Source organism: Anser anser, assembly GCF_964211835.1.
Source record: "Anser anser genome assembly, chromosome: 8".
NCBI lineage: Eukaryota > Metazoa > Chordata > Aves > Anseriformes > Anatidae > Anser > Anser anser.
In genome coordinates, this window is record NC_139728.1 from 15,438,890 (window position 1) to 15,462,916 (window position 24,027).

At 42.0% G+C, this 24,027-nt stretch overlaps 1 protein-coding gene across 1 annotated transcript in view; it reads left to right on the forward strand.

The window, feature by feature from the left end:
* The window catches only part of NIBAN1 (niban apoptosis regulator 1), a 67,151-nt gene that overhangs the window by 11,499 nt on the left and 31,625 nt on the right, over positions 1-24,027 (forward strand). The window contains exons 2-5 of the mRNA XM_083847068.1: positions 16,310-16,440; positions 17,821-17,952; positions 18,632-18,746; positions 20,275-20,442. Coding sequence (XP_083703194.1) covers positions 16,310-16,440; positions 17,821-17,952; positions 18,632-18,746; positions 20,275-20,442 — 546 coding nt within the window. The remainder of the gene's footprint in view (positions 1-16,309; positions 16,441-17,820; positions 17,953-18,631; positions 18,747-20,274; positions 20,443-24,027) is intronic.

Here is a 24,027-nt window from a genome sequence, read left to right on the forward strand (position 1 = left end):
TCTCAATTCAGCCATCACAGAGTATTTAATAGAAGAAATTGATCTCTAAAAAGTTCGAAAACATTTTGAGCCATAGAAGCAAATCATGTGCTAAGTAGAAAGTGGTGTTAATGGCTGCTTCTGTCAGCCTGTTGGTCAAAAACAGGCTGAAGGATTGTGGAAGGACATGGGGGTCAGTGTGGACTGGCATGGGATTTGATGCAGTTTGGCATCCAAAAATCAAGGCATCATGAAAACTTGAATTCTAATTTCACTTTACTTCAAGATATATAACGCTTTTTAGAAATTGAGGTCATTAGGATACCTCAGGTCAAAATCCCCATCAGTCCCAACTATTAAAATTGTTGGAACTTAATAAATTATTTCAGTTTTAAAAGGCATTTATTTTAGGGAATTACATCCTTTTTGATATAATAGTAATGGATACAAGAAATGATTTAAGTTGTAAGTGCCTACAAATAGAGTAGGGAAGGAAATACAAAGCCATTTCAGATGTCTCAGTTCCTGTTGTGCATTCAGCATAAACACTCCCAGCGCTTTGCAGTCTGTTACATTGGCCACACTGCATTTTTTTGGCCACTGTTAGGATTTGGCTCTTGTTTCTTTCATTCCTTTTGAGATAAGTATTTTAATTATGTGGTGTATGTTTTCCTTATGGAATGGCTGCAGCATGCACACGTGGTTTCGTGGTAACGTAGCTGCTGAGCAGCCTGAGCAATGACCATGGTATTTCGTTAGGACAGCAGTTGCTTTTGCAAATTCACTTGTGCTTATTACCGGCTTTCTTAGAAGCTGTAGAAGAAATCTGTCCTTGCTGTCAGGTGTAGTTCATCGTTCTCTACCACTGCCCCGGTTCCTTCCTGCTGGCATCGGGGTGCGGCTGCTGAGAGCCTGGTGTCCAGCTGGGTACCGCCACGTCCCACCGAACCCAGGGGGAGCACCCCAGACCTGCAGCTGAGGCTGCATTGCAGTGAAACACACCCAAGATCTGCGACAAAAGAAGAAGGAAGGCCCCGATGTGAGTTTGTCACTGGCTTCCCGTGCGCGTGGAAAACACGAAGTTGCCCAGCACATCTTGTACCAGAGTGGGGACGTCTAAAGCTGACGATGCTCAGAGATGCAGGGGAGTTACCATCGTAAGCAAGCATACAAAGTGAGTGCGCTGGTAAGGGTGTAAGATACCGTGTGGTAATGAGCAAGAGCTTGTGGTTTGTTAGTTATTAATCTTGCTACATGGCTTTTCCTTAGGGTGCCTTAAATATTTAGGCAGCAGGAAGTGTGGTCAACTGAAAAGCTGCTGAGCTGCTGTGCTTGTTCCCTAGCGCTTGGCATTAGCAGGTGCTGGTTTCATGAACACAAACCGAAATCAGACTTGCCTGGGAGGCTGCTCTTGCATATCGGGTGGTATAGCTGAACACTGTCGGGGGTTTCATGGTTGCTAGCTGCAAAGGAACATTTTTAAAATAAAATCCAGCCCCTCTGATCGCTGAGGTGTCTGGAGTTCTGCTGTTGGAAGAGACACACAATTTTCTGAGAGACCAAACCAAATGTAAATCGAATGCTGAATTTGAAGATGCTATACAAAATGTCAGGGTGACTTTGTGTGATCATTGCATGCAATAGCATAGACTGAATTGATGCCAGAGATGTGAGCGTGCACAGTCTTGGAAGGATGTGAAATCCATATTTCAGATGGGGCCCATCTCTCTATTCATAGTTTAAACTTCTTTTGGATGATGAGAATGGAGACATCTGTAAAAAGTAATGTCCCCTTTCCTTCCAGAGTAAGACTATGAGTTTTCCAGCTGTTGGCTAAGACAGGTTTTCCTGTTGAAATAGCTTTTGTCTGATGTAAGGCTAAAACAATATGGTTATGGTAACTGAAAATATTTCTTTGTCGGTTCTGTCCCATCTTAGTTTTAGTTGTAAATCCAAGTATTTTTGTTCATTGTTGCTTCTCATAGCAACTGTTTGATTTTTAAAATCTTATATAGTCTTCCAGTAAAGTGCATGCTGCTGATAAAATGGGAGTATTGCTTATATTCTCTTGTATAGTATTTTCTTTGCCATATAGTGTGGCTAATTTTCTTTTATCTTTAGAGTGGATTCTCATGATCTCAGAACATGCTCTTACTTTCCTTCAGAAGTCCTGTCATTGTGAATAATGCAAAAACCAGGCCATAACATTGATTCATGTGGTTGCTGGTTGCAACCACAGTAATATGGACTGTGCCATCTATTTGTCAGCTGACGCTATTCTATATTCACGTAACATGCCTAGAGATCTTTTTTTAGATGTGTAGAGTTTAAAGATTAGCTTATTAGGCATCTCTCAGATGTGTAATTATTCTGGGCTGAATAATACGTTAACCAGAAGATATGTAATTTATATGCAGTAGACAAGCAAAGTAGAGTGTATGTTTAAAAAATGAGCTTTCCAGAGCAGTTTTGCAAAAATGATAGTTCTAATGCATTTAAAAGACTTTTATTTTTATTTAAATAACTTAAGAAAAAAAAACACAGTGAAGTGCAGGCTAGTGAAACAGTTTTACTTTTTTGGATCTTATGTGTTTCTTTACGTCCTATAATTCTATGTTTTTCTTTGTTTGTTTGATTGATTTCAAGATACAGCATTCTACAAATAAGAGGAACCCTAGGAAATGAAGAATGGAAAAGGCATGTTAGCTATTTGTTCGGTCTTAATGGCAGGGCTGGATTATCTCCTCCAACTTTCTTCCCATTGCTCTGTACTGGTTGTTCTTGAATGAGACAAGATTTGATGCATGCATTTTTTCTCACAGAAGGTTCTTCTAAAATACACTAAGCAGATATTTTTAATAGATCCGTGCAAAATTTAAAATTTTAGAACTTCCTTTGGCATTTAAACACTTGGTGTGGTTCTGGAGGTGCTGAGCACCCACCTCTCCGGAGGTCGCTGACATCCAGCAGTTCTGAAAACACGAGGAGTTGCTTCACACCAGTGACACCAAAAGTAATTTTCCAGAAATACCTTTGAATCTTCAATCACATATAGTAGTATCCTGTTCGTGACAGAGGTAATTCTAAAAGTGAAATAATTATAAGGACCTGAACTTGTTACTGGTTCAAAGGAACTTGTAAGAAGTCTCCTAGACTGTAGTTAGTGGTTGTTAGCTGGGGCACACGTTTTGTGAGGGACATCCTGCGTGCAAAAGCGGAAACGCTTATGTTAAATCTGAGGCTTGTGTTGTCCTGACTTCTGAATTTCTGAAACAGGAAAGAAAAAGTCGTTGACCCACTGTAAAAGCAAATTTTTGAAGCCATAAGATTCAGCCTGACTTAGCTCATCAAGCTCCATTTAAAGCAGAGACCATAACATGCACTTTTTCAACACTGTCTTTTCCTAATGGCCATGTTTTTGCATTGGAAATTATGAAGAATTCTTGAGTCATATTGGTGGGTTTTTTTTGTGAAAAAGCTTTCCAAAATTCTTGGCCTGTTGCTCTTATTCAGTATTCCTTTTCACTGTTCTGCTTTTTAGTTAACCGAGAGCTGGCTCATTTGCATGAAGCTGCTGGCTTTATGTAAAACCTGTGGTGAGACTGTTGGTGGAATAATCACTTAGCAGGGCTTGAAAGGGTAAAGAGTGAAGAAGTAATGTCCCGGTGTACAAAGATTTTCTACTACGTGACTGATCAGAAGAGAGGATTGCACTGTCTAGTAGAGAAATGAAGAGATCTTTAGGAGTAATGGTAAGGAGTAGGAGAGTCTCCAAGAGGTGTTGAACATTCAGAAACTCTTGGGGTGTTTTGAAGTTGCACTGGATGCTGTTAGACGCTGTAGAAATTCCTTGCTCATCCTGTGATGAGCAGCGTCATCAGGCTGGTGAATGCCATCAGCCCAAATGAAGACAGAAAATGGATTTATGCAGCTTTCCCTGCATTTGTTTCTTGGGAGGATGCAGCCTGACTTTAAGCCGCTTTGCAAAGAATGCAAACCTGGCTTGAAATCTGGTTGTAGTCGGTAAATGCAGGCAGCCATTGGAGGAATTCAGGTTTGGATGAGAATCAAAATTGGTTTTACTCTGTTGGAAGCTGTTTGTGGATATTGGGCACTGCCGTGGGCTCATGGCCAGTTATTGCAGAGTAGCCCTGCAGCGTCAGGGAAAAGCTAGACCTTCCCATAGGCTCTCCTTTGTGTTCTGCGGTCACTTCACCGAAGAGTTTGGGGAAAGGGACAGCAAAAAATGTATAATTTTGAAATTTCAAAGCAAATCCACATAACCATAGTTGTTTATTACTCTGAATCCACTCCTTGTTTTGAAGATGTGCATTAACATAAACATTTTGTGACCCCTTGTGCCTTCAGCATCTTTCTGCCCCGCTGTGTGTCTGTAAGTGACACTGCTGCCTGACTGCCTCCCCGGTGAAATGAGCTGTGTTAGTGTGCTTAAAATGCAATTCAGTAGATAGGAGCTAAATCTGTTTCATGTAGCATTACTAATGATTGCTTCTGCATTCAGATAACTAAAATCTAATCTGATGTACTTAAATTTGCCAGATAAAACTCTTATCACACAAAAAGATATTTTCTTTATCCTTAACAACTCTTGCACGTCACATTTTTGGGGCTTTTTTTTGTTCCTTAGTCCCCTAAGTAAAACACTTTACAAAGCACAGAAAGATTGATGTGGACAAACAAAACAGAGGACCATGTTCCCCTCCAAGAGAAGTATCCCTGTTGATAGTAGCTCAGATAGGGTCGATGGGGGAGAACTTTACAGAGACATGATGGGAGAACTGTGACTTACAAAGCCAGAGCTGTAAAATTGATCATACAAAGGCAAGAACACCAAAGGTAGACTGCTAGTGCACTAATTGAGGTATCACCACCAAAGACACCTGTAGGTATAAAAGCAGGCCATTTTAACATGTTCTAGTTTTGCTGCCTGGCCTGAAAATGTTGAACATTTAGATACATGGGTTGCTCCAGGCTGTGGCACGTGGGCAAGTACTTTGGTATGTCTATGCATGGAGGTCCCGCTGAAGATCTCAAGGGGTGCAGGGTTACTATGAACCTGCAGGAGAGCTCTCACCTGCCAAACCATTTCCAAATATATCCTTGGGAGTGAATTTCCTCTTCCTAATAATAATCTGACCAGCTGTTTTTCTAAGCCTAGAAGCTCACGTGGTCCTACTGTACAAACATAGTGCTGGAAGAAGGTGGTTTTGGTTTGTTTTTTTCCTTTCAAGTTGTGTTGAGTTGTCACAAGCACTTCTGAATGTAAAAGATAAATGGAGAGGAAATGAGGGAACTTTTTTTTTTTTTTAAAAAAAAAAGGAAGGAGCATTGAAACTTTGAGGCGAAAGAACTGAGCAGCCAAGGAGACTTAAACACATGTTAAGTGAGAGATACAATAGCTGACTGTCGCTTCTTCCCAGGAAGTCTTCTTAGAAATGGAAAAAGAAACCAAACAAACACCAGCACTAACCCCATTGTCTTCCCAGTGATCCTTTCATGAACACTTGAGAAACTGAAACGTGTCCAGGCCGAAAAAAATAATGTGTACCACTTGGCAGAATGTCAAGTGGCTGGGCTGTAACCGCTCCAAGCTTGCTTCCACGTATGTAAGTGGGGATTTTGTGAAATCAGCTGCACGGAGGAGACGAGATGACTCGGAGACTACCTGTGGAGCTGCATGCCACCGCCATCCCTTCACAGCCAGCAACAGCAGAGCGATGTCCTCCTGCGAGTCGCAGTCACACGCTCTGTGGGGTTCTGGTGTTTCTCTGAATCACAGCTAAAAAAAGAAGTCTGAGAAAGAAAATAAATACTCTTCAACAGTTTGCCGGGGCAAGGAATAGTTAGACCTGAAAGCCCAGCATTTGCACAAGAGTGACTCTAAGATAAAGGTGTGGCTTTGTATTTTTCCTCTGTTATTTTTCCATCAAAATCTTTCTGAACACAGTCCTTTTCCTTTTTTGTTACATTCCCCTAATGTATGGCCTTGTAACCTGGGAGCATTTCTTCTACCTGTGATGGTCTGGATTGCTGGCAGTGGCTGGTTATAGGAAGAACAGATCTGGTGAACATGAAGGCAATCTTTTATCTTTGATACTTCTGCAACTATGGAAAGTTATGGGTTGCTTTCGTTTTTACTCGAATCCTTCTTCTGGAATTAATTCTGAATTTGACAGCAGAAGGTGTATGTTTATTAATCGGATCCCAATTTTAATCCAGAAGAATCAGAGGCATAAACTGTGCCAAGTAAGGAACAGCAAATTAAATTTAATGAGTCCTTTTAGCTTTGGGGAAAAAAGAAAAAAGAAAACAAACAAAACCCACTAAATATTTCGATCATTTTGATTCCTTCTCTTACAGTGCTTTGGAAATACTGGGATCTTGCTCAACTTTGTGTGGGAGAAAAAAGGCAAAAGGAGGCCACTGGCAGGTCTCCCATGTTCAGAAGCCCCATACAGCCAGAGGGCCATCTCCTGTCTTCTCTTTGCTTGTACTCCGTTATTTTCTTTTCAAATCCTTTTGTCTTATTTTGTCTGCTTCTGCCAATGGATTGTCCCTGGACTTTATTTAGCAGGGGCTTTTAGAGCACCTGTATTGTTTTTATAGGGGAAGGGAAAACTTGCTTGGCTCCACTGCAGCCAATTCTGTTGCTTTTGCACCCATTTCACAGATGGACCTAACCCAAACTGAGACCGGAGCAGGGCTAGCAGTGAGCAGCTGCTGCAGCTGAGCAGAGCCTGTTGAGTAAAATGTGAGCAAAAGAGAAAAACAGAAATACTCATTCACACAGAGGTTGTTTTGAAGTGTAAGAGGAGACTTGTTCATGGTCTCCATTTTTAGCTGAGCATCGGCACAAGCTCACATCTAACCAGACATTTCCTTAGCTCTGAAGAACCCTGAGTCTGGGCGGTTAATGCTCTGGTACCACAGTAATAAATAGTATTCTTGGTGTTTCTAAACTAACTTGAACTGTAAAGCTTGTTTGGAAGCCTTTTCGCATTGCAGAGCTGTAATTTCCCTCTCGTGTCTGTAATATGCAGAGAAAAAGAGGCTGTTGTACATGGGGTTTGGTGAGCAGGTTTGTGTAATAATTGCACATCTTTTTCCTAGACTCTTAACCTGAACTGATGCTATCTTACAGCAGTGGGAAGGAGCCTCCTTCCCTCTGAGCACCAGACGAGGCTCCAACACTTCCTCCCGTCTCTTTTGCAGAAATAAAAATGCAGTGAATCTTGCGGTTGACCTGAGTGGACAATATTATCTTGTGCAGAGAAGCAGAGAAGGGTTTGTTTGTAAAAGCGGAGGCTTTTAGTCGCATGAAAGGTGCTTGCTATAATACTTGGAAGTTTTTCTTTCAGAGTGAATGCAATATTTTTCATGGCATCACTTTTTTATCCATTTATTTCTCAGGATTTAGCAAATGTGTTTAAGGACATTGTTTTTCTAAACATGACAACAGACTATCAGCAAGGAGAATTTGTTTAGTTTGGGTTAGATGAGGCACAGAAAGATTAATCAGATATTGGGGAAAATCACTTAAAAATGCCAGAACTAAGAAACATTCCTTGCTGATTCATTTCTCCAGCTGAAAACCACTAGTCCACACTGGTCACTATTCTGCAGCGCTGAGTGTGCATATGTATGTATGATATGATGAAAATACCTTTCTCAATATGTTTAATGCAGATACAAAACAGGTTACTCAAAGTCAGAGTAAGTAATTCCGGCAAGCACACAGAATATCTTCTGGGATTATGTAACTACACCTTACAGCGTAGTGCTGTGAAGCATTTGGTTTTTTGTAGGTTGTGCCAGCCATGGATAATTCCTGCTGTAGCATCTTTATTGCCAGCACAATCAGTGTGGTGTCATGATTGATTATATATATATATATACTTATATATATATATATATATCAGTTTGTCCATTTTAAGAAAGGGAGCAGAGCACTAAGTTGATTCTTGCTTTTCACAGGAGGTTGCCTCTTTGTCCGTATAACAGCCTGTGTTATCAGCTAGTAGGGATGAATACTTCTATCTCCCTTGCTGTTTGAAATACACATCTGTTATTTTTCCCCTCTCTGGTTAATAAAGTCTGCAGCACAACTATCACTGTGGTTTCGACTTAGAAGAACTTCCTGGAGAGCTCTAGCAGAGATCCAATTTTAAAAATACGTGTTTACTGAGAAAGCAATGTGTTGAAAGACCACAAGAGGAGTATGCTTGAGAGGTTGCAACAGGAGGACTTCTACAAGCCTCTACACTGGAAGTGGGAAGGAGGCAGTCTGCGGCACCCACTCTGCACCACAAAGGTGCTTTTTCCAGTTGCACAGCCTCATGTTTTGCTGACCATCCTGTGCATTGCGGGGCTGCCGGCTGTGGGGGACATCCTCGGGGCAGGTTTCAGTAATGGGGCATCCTTCTGGTTCACGCCTGAAGCTTGAGCCGTCGCCGTTTCACATCCCATCTTCTCTCTGAGCAGAAAGGCCCACTGGCAAGCTGTTGGCACAAGCTAAGGACACCACACAAAGCTGGAAACGGGTCCCAGCTGGCGCACCACTGACCTAAAATGTATGTGGCTTGGGCTGTAGGTCAGTGGCTTCAGGAATCAGTGTGTTGAACCCGTTGGTCTTTTGGGGTTCGGAATGGCAAGGAGCTGCTCTACGGCTGCGCTTATTTCCTGTGGTAAAATTAAGAGGCTGGGCGGTGACGTTTCAAAAGCTGTCAAAAAATAAATGCCTGTTCTTTGAGGCCTACGTGTAATTTAGTTCAGAGGTGAATGCTGAAATATTTTTACTTTTTTTTTTTCGCACATAGGCTATCTGAGATACTGTTCTTTGCAATCCATGACATTCATTCATTTTCAGTGTACACGGAAACAAAAGAGAACAAACGGCCTTGCAATTCAGTGAGAAAAACAGCAAGGAGAGGGGAACCACTGGTACCATGATTCTCCTCTCGAAATCCACATGTAATGGAATAAAATATTAATTTGGGATAATGGCCTTTCGCTACAGCACTTAAAAAACGATGCATGAATGGAAGACCCAGTATCCTGAGAAGGTCGTTTGGGTTGACTCAGACTGGACTAGTGGTGAGCAGAACTACGGTGAATAGAGGGAATAAAGGGAACTTTAAGAGTCACATAAAGTAATCTCAGCATAAACAAGAAGCTGCATGGTAAGACTTGTTTGTGCACTCAGAATGTCCTATAGGCCTCTGAATAATTTTGAATAGAGCTGGCTGCTATGGCACATTTTTGGCAAAATCATTAAGACGTGAGCGCTAGCATCTCCTTGATCTGTATGAGCATGTTGCATTGCATGGGATTAACCTTGTGCAGGCCTGTGTGTCTACGTCAATGTCCATATATTCGGAAAACTCTTCAATTAGTATTTTGTGGAGATGGTTACTTCTCTTATCTGTATCTCTGACATGAGCAAGTTTTTCATTATTTTATCTTGTGGATGGCTGGGCAGTGAAGTAAGTGGCTGCAACGCCTGTCACCCGCAGGGGAGGGAAGAGGGAATACAGCGTCCTGCTTTAAAGGGTGATGTGGCACTGGCTTATGTTTTCGGAAAGCTGTTTAAATGTTCCCAAAAAACATTCTTGTACAACTGCTGTAACATGTAATGTGATGCTGAGATCCAGGCTGAAGAAAGCCGTTCAAGATGCCTTTGGTGTCCATTTAGTGGCTCAGCCTGTGTCTCATGGAGGTTAAAAACACACACACAAACAAATAAACAAAACAAAGCTTTAAAACCATTGACCTTCACCAAATTAGCTTAATACAGGACATATTTTAGCTTCTTGTGGCCCCCAGGAACTAGATGAGGTTCATTTGTTTTGTTAAATCCCTAGTTCTTCTGGTGCTGCAAAATAAGCCTCTAAATAAAGGATTGTCAGACCTTACTCCTGTTGAATTTGACCATGCGTAACTGTTTCTAGACATAGCTTTGCTGCTTCTAACCCCATTACCAATAAAGGGTAAATTTCAGCAACTTTAATGATAAGCTCCTCTGACACGGTGTTAATCAAACTTTGGTTCACGTCGAGCTCATTTCTGCCTGATTAACCACAAGCCTTGGCCTTTATGTAATTTATGCCTATTGTGTTTTTTTTTTTCTGAATCTGACAGAAATGCAAGGGCAGCTCATGAACTGTCGTTTATCCCCTAAATGATGATTTGATGGTAGGGGTGATGCAGAGCTCCCAGACCACCCCACCACTTGCTGTTCAGAAGTTCTGGAGAAGCTGATGTCCGTGTCTTGTACGCCTCATGGAAACAGCCTGTTGTTCTGCCATTGCAGATTGATGCTAAAATCCATTTCCCTGGGCTTTTCCATCTTACAGCAGCTGGCCTCAAAGAAAATACACTTGCAGCACGTGAAGGAGGGACTCGCGTGCTTCTTGAGAAAGGCATAATGTGGAAACAATGTGATTGCAATGGAAATACCTTCAAGAGAATTTCAGGTTTTAGCAGACGCTTGTGAAGGCGTGGAAGACGGGCTGTTAATGATGGGTAGCAGCAGATCAAATGTGTGATAGTCCTGTCTGTGAATTTCCGGAAAAGAATTTTCTTGATCCAGGCCTGGGAGGGAAACATGTCTGTAGGAATCAACCTTTCAGTGTGACTTGGTAGATGAAACACCTTTAAGCAGGATTAGTGCTCTGTATTTTTTTCTGTATTTTTAACAATGAGGAGACAATATTCAGAAATAGGAGAATGCATAATTAAATCACAAGCTGCTCTTGCTATTGGGAAAACGAGCCTTTTTTGTAGAGTCTGTGGGGTCTGACTCACTCAGCTCTGTCTCTCTGGAATACAAGATGCTCATGCAGTTGCATAAGAAGAACATTACAGGTATATAAACCTATTGAAATCTGTCATCATTATGCGACTCGGTATAAAATCCAGCCTTGCTTTACAGAGCGCTCAGTAAAGAGCTATGTACTCGAGCTGTAGAAAGGGAGACCAGCGAGGCTGGAACAGAGCCTGTTATGTTTGGCTCCTCCTTTGCCGTGGATCATGAACTTACAAATGTGTTTGTTTAGCTTGCCCAGAGAGAGGAGCTTAACTTTTGGTGGAGCACAAATTCCACACCCACAGCCTAAACAGGCAGAGCTGCGAAGAAATCTGTTTTTCTTTTTTTTTCTTTCAAAAGACCACATCGGCTTTCACACCTTTGCATAGAGAACATGGGTTAAGCACCCAGAGTGCTTATGTGCTGAGATTTAGGAAGAGGATAATCTGAGGTATTATTCCATCCTACGGCTTTAGTTTTGGGTGGCTAGCTGGAATTCTACCATTGCAATTCAGCATCTGCATTCCAGATGGATAGTTCGGGGGTCTGTGTGCACACTGGTGTGGTTGCAGCATTATTCATTTTTTATGAGAGTAGACTCCATAAATACAAAACAAGGCTGACCATAAATAATGGGTTTCAATATTTTATCAGGTGCAAACGGCACTTTACAGTGTGTCTGCATCGGGGATGGGGTGGCTCCGCTAGGGAGCTTCTTGGTTTGGCTGCACAGGCACAAACAAACCTGCAGAGATGTGATTCACCCAAAGCAGAACATGGTATTTGTGTCTGTCATCTCTTTTTTCATAACAGGTAGTAAATGACTCACGACTAATCGGAATACTATTTCTATAAATAAAGATCAAACTGAGGAATGCTTTCAGCAACAAAGAGAATATTTTGTGTTGCCTCCCTTTACATGTAGGACGAAGCCTAGGAGCATTTGGAGTTAGTCAGATGTAACTTCTAGGTGGTGCCGTAAGTACTGCATGAGAAAGACCATAGAAAAGAAGGAATCCGTGGTAATTTCCACTACACTATTACAAGTCCCAGAGCACTGGAAGCTGGTAGGCATTGTTAAAGAAGATATCCTGATCACTTTCATGGGTTTTCTGGTTCCCAGATGTATTTAACAGGTGATGGTAAGTATGGTATTGCGGGGGCAGGAGAAGCCGAGGCTGTTTCTCCCTCTTCACAGCGAGCATCTGACATGTTTCAGAGCTGCCAATACTGAAATCCAGCTGTGCCAAGTCACAGAGCTCAAGTAAAGCATCACAAATTTTAGACATTATCTCAGTCAAAGGTTGTGTTTATCTTGGATGTAGGATGGAATTGTCCCTTGAGGTGAAGTCAGAAATTATTTTCTAAACTCATTTCACTGCTACCCTGATGGGCTAGGAAAAGATTTTCTATTTTCTTATATAGGTTTGTATATGTATGTATAGAAGTAATTTTTAAGCTCACTACTGAACTCACTGAGTATCATTAAGGTACGTGGTAGGAAGAGCCAGCACATCCCCGGCTGTGGTTTGCACTCCTGGACAGTGAATGTGGGTATGTTCAACTCATCCTTTTAGGTTTCCCTCTGGCAGCTCTGCTTGCAAGTTTGTGGAAGAAGCGCAAGGAGAGTGTCGGTCGTTCCCAATCTGTCTCAGCACCTCACAGTAGTTTGAAGTGCTGGGCACTCAGCAAGTACAGTAGTTATTGTTTCTTTTATGTTTTATTTTGTCTAGGGTTTGCTTTTATACAGCAAATAAGCTAAGGATTTTTACAGTCCCTGTCCCGTGGGACACAAAGTATATTTTCCAGAGGGCTTAAATGGTGTAAGAAGATAAATCTCCCCGCCCTCCAGAGGGACTCGTATCACTGATAGTCGTATTTTTTGAAAGCCCCGCTCAGAAGCAGTCATGCTGCAAAGAAGGGTCCTGGCAGCACCCTGGTGCCGGACGCCAGCGCTGAGGGGCAGTGGCAGCCCTGGCGGCCAGCCCTTGTCTCTGCCCCTTCCTGGCTCCCAAATGGCCACAGCCCTGTGGCTGGGAGCGACTCCTCTGAGCCGGCACGGCGGTTACCACTTCCAGGGGGGCAACCAGCAGTGCTTCGTGCTTCCGAGTGCAACAACATCTGTTTCTGTGCTTCGAAGACGCAACGTAATTTGGGCTAAATTACTGGGATTGAGTGCAGGCACAGTGCTGTAAAGCAGGAGGTGCGGCGTGAAGCGATAGGAGGGTTTGTTCTGTAGCAAGATCTAAACCCTCAGCAGAGGGTGAGCATCTGCGAGTACAGCCCTTTGACAGAAATCCTTCATCCCCCATCGCTGTTGTCTTCTCCTGCTCGTAGTTCTGGTTGCATGCAGGCTTCTACTGGAGGTGGTCTAATTTCGTGTTCTCTGAGGATAAATGCCCATTTTGCTGCTGGATACAGAACGCGTTTACACGGGCTGGAGCTGTGCCGTTGCCAGCCCAGCCAACTGGGAAAGTTGGCCTTGCTTCATATAAACAGCTCAGACTAAGAAAGCCACACTAAATTTGGAAAAGAATGAGGGGAACTCATTTTTCAGCTGTCCTGGAGTATTTTATCTTGAGTTGCCCCATGTTATCATCTCATGGGAAGAGATTCTATTACTCATTGCTGTTTCCATCATGTTTATTTTCAGATAGCATATTTTTATCTTCTGTAAACCAAAACATTTAAAGATCCACTGGCAAACAATGGATCAAGGGTCTGCTGCTCTTCCCGCCTGCAGCTTGTGTTGCAGCTCCTGTGGATCCGAACGCTGTAGGGTCAGGTCCTCAACAGTTCAAGTGACATTCACAATCTCATTGAAAAACTTTCCTTGTAGTCTCAAGAGCATTTTTAATACTGCAATCCTTTGCAAATAGTGGTGCCAGGACTAGAAGAAACAGCATGAAACATTTGCTCCTTGAGTCATTATTTTGATTGATAATATTCTGCACAGAAAAATTGCATTAATGTCATACTTCTTAGTATATATATTGTGAATTGCTTAGTTCCTTTCTTTTGGGCCATGATACTTTAAGCTAATCTAAGACATATTTATGCTGAGGAATCACCCTTCTGCATCGATTTAGCCATAATTGAAAGACTTTGCCAAAATTACAGGTATTTCCTGTGATTGTTGGGTGTTATTCTAACACCAGAATTTTGTCCTTGTCTCATTTCCTCTAAAAATTTTTACTGCAGGATGCAGGCAGTAGGCACTTACAGAGTCAAGTGATGTCCAGCGTCCCAGAGCCCCCTGTAACAGATTAAGAGGCCACTAAAAGCTGGAGGAGAAAAAGCCAGGGTGGAAAACAGGGGCAAACCCTGCCAGTGGCCTGAGCAGGAAACTCCACTGGGGCTGGGGCCAACAACATCCTACAACATCCTACTGCTGGCAGGGACCGGCCACTTTGTGAATCAAAAAAAAATGCTGTAAAGAAGGTTTTGGGAAGCCTTGTCCTTATTTGGAGAATAAGTTTATGCCTCTGCCCAAAGCAGGCTGGTTTTAAAAGGCTGTCAGATGGGCAGGGATATTGTGCTTCAGCAGCACTGATATCCTGCTATTATACGTGAGCACATCCTATAATTACTGATCTCAACAAATCTGGTCGCTTAAAGCTGGAGGGTTGGAGTCTAGATTCTGATTTAGGTCTGTCCCACAGCTGAATTTGTGAGAAACTCACATACCTGACAATTTAGCACGTCCCCGCAGAGGCCTCCTCACGTCCCCCCTGCTTTGTGTAAGGATCCTGCAAAGGCTGCAGGCAAGAGGGCTGTGGGGCTCGGAGATAACCTGGAGATTTTACAACACAGATATAATTGCAACTGTCTGGAAGTTACGGAATGGGCAGACTTTATAAGAGATTCACTTACTGAATTATACTTCCGTAATTCTTTTGTTACTGCCTGTCTCTGTGAACTCCTTAGCAAACTAGCTATTTTTCCTTGGCAGTCTCAGCCACACAGGTTTGATTTGTAAATGGAAATAATGGGGCCAGAATTGTTAGATCTTGGACCATAACATCCCGTACACCGGAACATTCCGTGCACTTACGGTCATCCACAGCTTTCCTCTTTCTTTAACTGTATTTGTTTTGATCTTTAAAATTATTTGAGATGACAAAATGCATGGACATCCCGGGAACTGTGGCGGTATATAAACTCCCTGTATGTGTATGTGTTTGTGTGTGTGGGAAGTGGCAATAAAATCCATGGTAATACTGGAAATTTTTCATGATTACTTTAGAAGGACCGTGGTTATATGCTTGAAACAGCGAATATGACAAGACCTTTCTATGAGTTCATCATAGCTGCTCCATACTTACAGCCTGTTGTATAAAATACAGGAACATCGTGAACCCCCCCCCCGCAAGGCATCCTTTTAGGTGGCTGCCTGGTGGGTGGCTGGGAGCGTTTGTCTGTCTGGGTACATCACCGTAGGGGGCAGGTGGTCCAGACCCTGAGCACTGCATTGCTTCTTGCTGGTTCCCGTTTCACCCTTCAGGAGTGCTGAATGTCGGTCCTGGTTTGGAAACCCATGCATATGAAAGGCTTCGAAAAAATCACAGTTTGGGAACTACCTATTTTTGTCTTACATATTTTTTTTTTCCCCCAAGTGGGATAAAATGTAATTTTGAAAGCGTCAAAATCGTTTGAGGTGTGAAATTATGTTTCTGTGTCCTGTGCTCAGAAGAAATCTTTGTCACGGGCCTCCTTAAAACAAAGAAAAATGGGCTGTCTCCAGTACCCAGGATGCTCTTCCAGAAATCTAGATCGTAGTCCAGGTTTGGGATTTTGCATTGCTTCAGAGTCACATAAGTACACGTGACTTTAACTTTTAGCTTCACTTCCCTGTAAAGCATTATTATGTCTTTGGCAGGGTTAATGAGCTAATTACTTGTAAATTGCTGTAAGATTTCCAGAAATTAGACCCTCAATGTGTTTACTGCTGCTACTGCTGCTGCTGAGATCTCGATCTTAGGAAGACAATACAAGATTAATGTTTCATGCGATGTGACTGAGTATCTGTTTACATTAAAACAAAGAAGGGGCTTTAGTGCCCAAGCCTAGAAACCATACTTTGTCAGAGCTATGAGTTGGCTTTACAACCTGATTGTGTGATAAAATTCGGTAACATGTCTAAACACTATCCAGTACCAATTGTGTGTGTTTCTTTGGAAACCTTATCAGCTATCAAACATACGACTCCGTGGCAATATGTTCCTGGGAGAGACAGAGAGCATCTTTACTTAAAGTAATGGATTTGGGGTATGTTTTGCCCACTTCTGTCACTCCTAGAATGAAAAAAAAAATCAAAAAAATCTGTGCATGTGTTATCACAACAGCTGAGTGCATCCATCAGGGTTTCCTGACCTTCTGTGCTGCAAGTGACCATTGGTGCAGTTGGGCAATATTTTAGGTTGGTGGTGATAACTGCTTTGGTTCTGCATTACAGTTCCTGAGCTAATGTATATTAATTGTAATTAATCTTTATTTCTGCTTCAGGAAAAACAGAAGCTGTCATAAAAAACTTCAGCCCACACTACAAACGCCAGTACACCGTGGCTTTCTGCAAGCACGTGCAGGATGAGCTGGAGCAGCACCGTGACTCCCAGTCGCAGTTCCTGAAAACCAAGGTAGGAGGACACGTGGGCCTGGCCCCATCCTGAAGCTGCCATACAGCTCTGCTCTCTTGCATGAAATAATTAATGCATTAACTATTTAAATAACCCATTTAGTAGTTGTAATGTATGGAAAACATGATCTGGAAGTGTATTAGCTGCCAACTGGGCTCGGTTTTCTTGTTTTCCCAGTGTTGAATGCCCTCAAGTAATGTTAATAGGCGGTACAGATACTCGAAGCTTCTAAAAATCAAGTCCAAAATTCTTGCAAAGTTATTTAGATGTTTCTATATGTAAAAACACAGACTTTAAATACCTAATAAATGGGTATCTAGGACATTTTGTACGTGTACTTTCTTATATATCACCCAAGTTTACGCAATAAATTTGCAAGTGTGGATGCTGGATTTGGTTTGGTTCAGTTTTAGGTGGAAAAGATGTATTTGGGTGTGGGTTTAAAGTTTACTTCTGAAAATTTTTCTTAGTTTTGCCTGTTTTACAATCTACATCTTTTGGGAGGGCATCATAGGAGAAGAACCTTAACGTGTTTCTGGTACAAAGTATGCATTTCATCAATGTAGAGTTGTACACTTGGGCAAAACTAGTTGTTTCCCAATGGTTGCAAGGTTTTGCAAGGATGTTGGGAGAGAAATTTTATGTTTAGGGCAGAAATTTAGGTAGGACACTCAATTAATCCCTTCAGCCGTGGTTAAAGGATTCCTTAAAGAAGATGATAATAATCCCCTCTGTGAAATAAGCTACAGAGAGGTGATTTTTTGTTAGAGCACAAGAGAAAAAGAGAGACAAAAGTCTCCTTATTAGAGGAAAATGTGGAGAACCAACCTTTAATATAAAGAAGGTATAAATCTAATTTTTTTGGCTGTGTTCAAAATCATGGATTTTTGATGCTCTAGAAATGAGTAGGGAAAAGACGTGATGTAGAGGGTGCAGTGATAGAAAAGCAGCATCTTTCAAAAATGTGTGTGCCAATTATAAGAGCACAGGTGCAAAAGTATTACAAAGAAATGTGAAATAATTGACTATTTTGTAATAAAACTTTGCTGCATCAAAGAAATATTTTAGTGCATATTGGAAAGTAGGCAATAGTGACCTATGTCATCTTACATTCAGCATATCAACTGAAAGGTACATAAGAACATTTCTGCCTCAGAAATCTGAAAGTGGTGTTGCAAGGCAGAGCTTCTCTGCTGCTTCATCACCACAAACTACAATAATCTGATTGTGTGTGTAGGATCTGCCTGGTTCAAACTGATGTGCATTACTCCAGATTTCATTTGAAGGTTGAAAAGCCCTCGTAGCAGTCTTACAGAAATAAAAGCTTCAAAATGGCCAGTAGTACAGAGTCATTTCAAATCTGGAAAATTGTCTTTGCAGCCAAAGGCAGAAGCTGGGACAGTCTTATATGAAACAGAGTTGCTGCATTTTGTTGAGGACCTGAAGAAGTGGAAGGACAGATATGTCGTTATCAAAAATGACTATACTGTGGATTGCTTTGAGACCAAAGAGGTAAACGCTTCTTCCTGTTACGTTCTTCTGCGCTCCCAAAGAGACCAAGATCTGATGAATTTGTTGCTGCTACTGTCTTTGTTTTAAGCAGTAATAGATGAGATGCTGTCTCCAGAAAGGCTGCTCCAGCCTTGTGGAGTTGGCTGGAACTTGATAGAGATGCCTGAGGGTACAACGAAGTACCTTTCATTGGCCATAGACATTTGCATAAATTTGCAAATCGCTTACACAGCACTTTGAACCTTCCTTTGAATATCACAGAACACTTTTTTGTATGTCATTATAACATGTCACCAGGTTGAGTTTTAAGTAGAAATTTTTGGGTTGCTTCAAGCCTGAGTATAGTGAGGCTTTTTGTTTTGTGTCTGCTGTAGTCAAACCAGCCCTGGCTGACAAATCAAACAAATATGGCTTAGCAGAAAATCCCATCCTTTTCCCCTCCTTTCAAGTCCCTGACTCTTCACCATGGCTGATAAGCACTGAGAGAATATTTTTAAATATGTTTTTTACTTAAAGATGTTTTAGATTTGACATGTGCAATGAATATATCTGAAATTCAGTCTGACAAAACCTTTTTCATTTGGGGAATGCATGCATTAGCTTTGTAAATGGTATGATTGTTTTATGTTTTCCCTCTCCTTAAATCTCAGTTTTGACTCCCTCTGTCTTGATTTTCCAGGCCTACCTGAAAGGACTCAGCCCTAAATATCATATTGTTCCTGCAGGGGGCAAAGTGCTGACTTCAGAAGAAGATTACAATTTACTGTCTGATAAACATTTTCCAGATCCTGTTGGTAAGCCCTGGTAAAAGTTTAACTGCCAAACCTCAGGCTCTTTTTCTTACACAAGCCACTTCTGGGCAGACATTGAGGCTAGACTTTAAAGTAGATTAACAAAAGATGCACAGAGTCAAATCCTAATTTCAAAGTGGACATGCACAGAAGAGGCCACAAACTAAAGTTCAAAGAAATGCTGGCTGTGTTTTTTTTCCAGTATCCCTACACAAACCCTTTGGAAGCTGTGCAGAAGCGGAGCAGGAACCACACTACCATTGTTCCCAGGCTTTGTTCATATTCCTGGTTTATTTGTTTCCATTTTTAGATGCCAGCTGCCTGTGTTGATTCACAGTTGATAATATGTCCCACAGAGACGGCAGGAAGGTTGCTGTTGCTGGATTTGTTGTTTCTGCGACAGGAACTGCTGGGATTCTGCCTGCCCCCTCTCCAGCCCTTGAAGATGAAGAAAGTTCAGTGTTTGAGGGACCAAGTCTCTCCATGTTGTAGAGTCAAATTTGGAAAGGGATAGGGGCAACGAGTAGATAAGTTGTTGGGGTTTTTTTTGATGTCCTGTCTCATACTACTTGACTGATGAGTTCTGGGAGGTGTCCCCAGTACACCCTTTCCCAAGATGGTACCACTGGCATAGGATGGTCAAAGGCTGACATGGGGCAGCAGAGCCTGGAGGTGTCCTCAGCGTGTCACCACGGCTCCAGAGGAGTCAGGGATGAGCAACGTGGAGCAGCCCAAAGCCACACCACTTTGGCCTTCCCATGGCTCTCCCTCTGCAAAGAGTGGCTCAGTTACTCTTTTACAGCCTCTCTGCCCTTTTGTGCAATGCTGAGATGAAGATCTTTTGGCTCTCGATGCACAGCACTGAGACAAGATTAGTTATATTTGTTCATCTCTAAATGGTGTTGTACAGTATCCCCTGCACACGATGACTCAGGTCAGGCTGCAACTGCAGGTACTTTATGCTTTCTTTGCTTCACCACCAAGGGCGTGAAGTGACAGTCCGTCAGGCCATGTTGCAGCTCTGAAAATCTTGGACACAGGGAAACTGCTGATGTTCCTGCACAATTTAATGCAGTTTGTTTCTGCATGGAAGACTGTATGCTCCTTTACGGTCTCTGTGTGGAAGACAACAGAGTTGCCCAGTGTCTTACTTATTTGCCATGAAAACCTTTTCCCTAACAGTTACAGTCCAATGACATAGTTTCCTTGAAATTTTACCAAAAATATGTGGTTTATGTCTACCTTGAATATAAAACAAGAGGACATCAAGCTGCTACAGTATAACAGGGAGGTAGGCGGCTGGTGCCAGCTGAGTTTGCTGGTCCTAGCTGTGTCCCACTGAAAACTCCCAAACCACTTGGATCATGACAGGACCTCTGATTCTAAATTTTGATTTTGATGTGTCACATTCATTGCCCAACTCTAGCAAAGGTCTCTTGTTTTAACAGTTCTGTCTGTGCTGTCATAGAAGAGAAAAAGAGCCAACCCCCAAGACACCAGAAAATTCTAAGTTGAGATGTGTTTTGTGTAGGGTCAAGCGAGAAGGAGGTTGCTCAAGCCTTCGTTCAGCTGCCTAGAGAGTTCCCAGTGTACCTGTGGCAGCCATTCGCCCGACACAGCTACTTTTGCTTCCAGGAGCCAGAGGCTCAGAGACAGTTCAGCGCAGTGCTGAATGACTGTGTGAGACATTCAAATCATGGTGAGTGCAAAAAGGATTTCTGCCTGTACATCATTTACACCGGTGAAAATTTAAGTAGCTTGTAATAGTAAAAAAAAGAAAAAACGGTATGAAAATGAAAGTCACTTATGAAAGCTGTTCATTTTTCAGTGCCTGAGAGAATGCATTAACATACCCCTTTTTCTTGCTTTGCTGAGAGCTGTTAAATTGGATTTGAGCTGCAATGTAGTAAGCATGGAATAGATGACATGGGAATGACTTTGAAAGTGGCACTCTGCTTTCTATCAGTTCATGTGAAGCCAGTATCTTGATACAAAATCATATGAGTTGTTTACCGAACAATGCATGTCAAACTCTCACCTGTGTTTGCAAGCTTAGCAAATGCAGCATAAATCTAGTAGCCATGTGTGTACAGTGTTGAGGGAATGCAGTCCTCCAGTACACATTTGAAGTCTTGTACGTACATCTCCAATGGTCAAACATTTTCTCTTTTTGTTGGGTGTTGAGATGGCAGCTCAAGTCCTCAGCCAGGGTAGAGCCTTGTGGGTGGAACTTGAAACATGTCAGACATGGTATTGATCGTTCGCACAAGGGCGCATTTTAAATATCACTTTCTGAGTACATTAGACTATAAAATTTGAAAAAAACACACAAACTTGTGACTTGCTAGGAATATAAAAATAACCTTGCACCCATGAAAGTAGAAGAGCATTTATGAGTTGGATCCTTCAGAAAAAGAAGTGCTTTTCACTTTTTAAGATGAGTGAGTTGATGTGATTTTTCTCTTTTTTCATCAAGCTGACCTGATTCCCCCATTGATGTCCAGGCTCTTCCATGCCTTTAGTGTTGCTTTCAGGTCCCATTTACTCCTGCCGCCCTCCATGGGAGGTGGAAACAGAGAAACTTCTCCAACAATTTCATCTACTTGGGCCTGAAGCCCATGCTTGTAGATAGATGAATTGAGAGCGCAATGTGTAGATGGTCTGTTTTGCTTACAGCAGTTGCTGCCAATGTTTTTTTAGCTGTTGCTTTTGTCTGCTGGTCGTCAGTTTCACCCTATTACCCTCAGACAGTTGTCTCACGCTGTCCTCCCCAGATTCTTCTCAATTGCTACCTCTTCTCTCTTGTCTCCACTGCCAAAGTTATTCCTGATCCCCTTTAAGACTCCATTCCCTGATGACAACACACATAATTCTATTTCTAGGCAGTCCCCTAAGATGCACAGTTATGTGCCTAGGGCTGGGTGGTGGCTGGTGCCAGGCACCTTCTTTGCAGGACATGCAGGACTCCCAGTCCCGATGCTAACCAGGTCATGTACACTCCCCCAGCATGCTGGGGTCTCCATTGCCAGCTTGTTTCCAAGCTTGTGCTGAAGGTGGAGAGACACAGCATGCTGTTCTAGCACTACCAGTGTCGTACAAACCAGACAAAGCATCTCTGATACAAATCTGTGTAGGCGTGGGGAGGCTGAGGGCTAAAACACTGTGGTAAGCAAATACCCAGTCATGGGGACCATAAAGACTGTTTCATTACTAGATTAGCATACGCTAGAGGCGACAGTCTAGAAGGAACACACCTTCACTTGGCACTTCCAGATAGTTCAAGTCTATAGTCTCAATAAATATTCCTTTTATAGCTGGCAGAGGAACCCACATTCCCATAGTGTGCCTGAAGGCAAAGCCTGCCTCTGTGATTTACGGTTCTGATTAGCCTGCTTTTAGCTGTGGTCATCCAGTATGAAAATGCTCCAGACTTTGGAAAGCTAGCCCTTTTTTCCTCACCAGGGTTTGGTAAGGAGATGGGGATACAATCAAGTTTTCCTGGCACTGTGAGTCCTCCATGACTTGAAGCCTGTTCATTAGGTTTGGGTTTTTTGTTTCCCTATTCTGGAGCAAGTGTAATAGGCTTGAAAAGATTTTGGCAGCCTTTTTTTTTTTTTTTCCCTTAAAGTTCAGCACATCACTCTAGGGCACAATTCTGAATTGGCAAAAGCTGGGACTAGATGACCTAACAGGTCTTTTCCATCTTCAGTGCCTGCAAGTCAGTGTTTTATTATATTTCATATGGCTCAGCTGTTGCTCATTTATGCATCTGTTCCAGGATTTATTCTTCTCAGCTTTTTCTGTGGTCAAGTTATTATCCAACAGAAGATTTTTAGTGACACCAGAGTACCTTTATCAAGGCTCATCCTTTCTGTCACATTATTTCTGCTTGACAGACTGGGAGATAAAGACAGTCTGGATTAAGACCTACTGTTACAATGGTAAACACGAACAGGTTTTTATAGCTAAGTAAATGGGACCCAGTATTTTCTTGATTTCTTGCAGTTGTACCATCTCCTAGAAACCAAAGTGTCATCAGTGGAAAAATTATCACTGACCTGCACCTCAGTAACTTTCGCTCTGCCCTTGGAGTGAACTTCTTCAGTGTTCTTTTTTTAAAGGACTTCATATTATATTGATTTATATTAGTTCCTGTGTGACTGAAAGATTACTTTATTAATAGTTTTTTTAAGCTTTTTTTGCAACCAGTTCCATCCACAAAAAACAGGCATCTGAACAACTTGACAATGTTACATATACCTGCAGCAATACTACAGATTAATAAAGCTCGTGATACAAAAATCAGCTGTGTTCTTATATTAAAGAAAAAGTGAAAAGTGAGAAGAAATGTGAAAAATCCTTTAAGTTTGATTAGGGAATAGAATTTAGTGGGATGAGGAGCACTGGCCAAGGCAGCACTCTCCCCATCTTTTCATTGCCAGGGCAGATTTGGCAAGGGCAGGAGAAAAACAGATGTAATGTCTGATCAGAGGCTGCCTTTCTGTCTTTTCTATAAAATAGCACTAGGAGTTCTGGAAAGGAATGTATCTTACTGGGTTTCAGCCAAAAATTCAGAGGAGTTTGTAGTTAAAATCAGTTTTCTCCCAGGAAGCAGAATTAAATACCGTCTCTCACTGAACACAAACCTTGAGTGAATCAGCATGTGGTTTTGACATGGGAGCTACTCTGGGATTCAGCTATTTACTCTCTTTAGAGTCTCTCATCTTAAATAACTGGTCCGTCCTGTGTTTCTGGGTTTTCATGTCAGAACTCATGGTCAGAAGAATAATTACAAACACATTTGGATTTAGGGATTACTGCTTGCAGGTATGATTCAGGTGTATGGACTGTGGGATTTTCCTTCCCCCTCAAATTTTCTATTGTGTTCAACTTTCCTTTATATTAATTGATGAGGGTTTGTAGTTCAAAGGAGCAATATTTTACACCCTTCTTGAGTACAATTCAGATAAAACATATTAAAAACCTTTAAAATGTGCCTAAACCAACCAGGACCAGATTGGCCATGGTACCATAAATATTCTAGCTGAACAGGATGTGTACACCAAGATTCTGTGAATTAGCCTGATTTTGAAAGTTGAGTGATGGATTACTCTAAGTACAGAAATCATCCAAGTTCAGTGATTCATCTGGGCAGCTCCCCTTCTGCTCTTTGCAAGTTGGCTTTTGTGATGCCTCAGGATTTGGAGAGGAGATCCAAATACTTTGGGGGTTTTCAGCTGTGAGGATGTGTGATTCAGGGCTCATTGCTGAAAACACAAATACC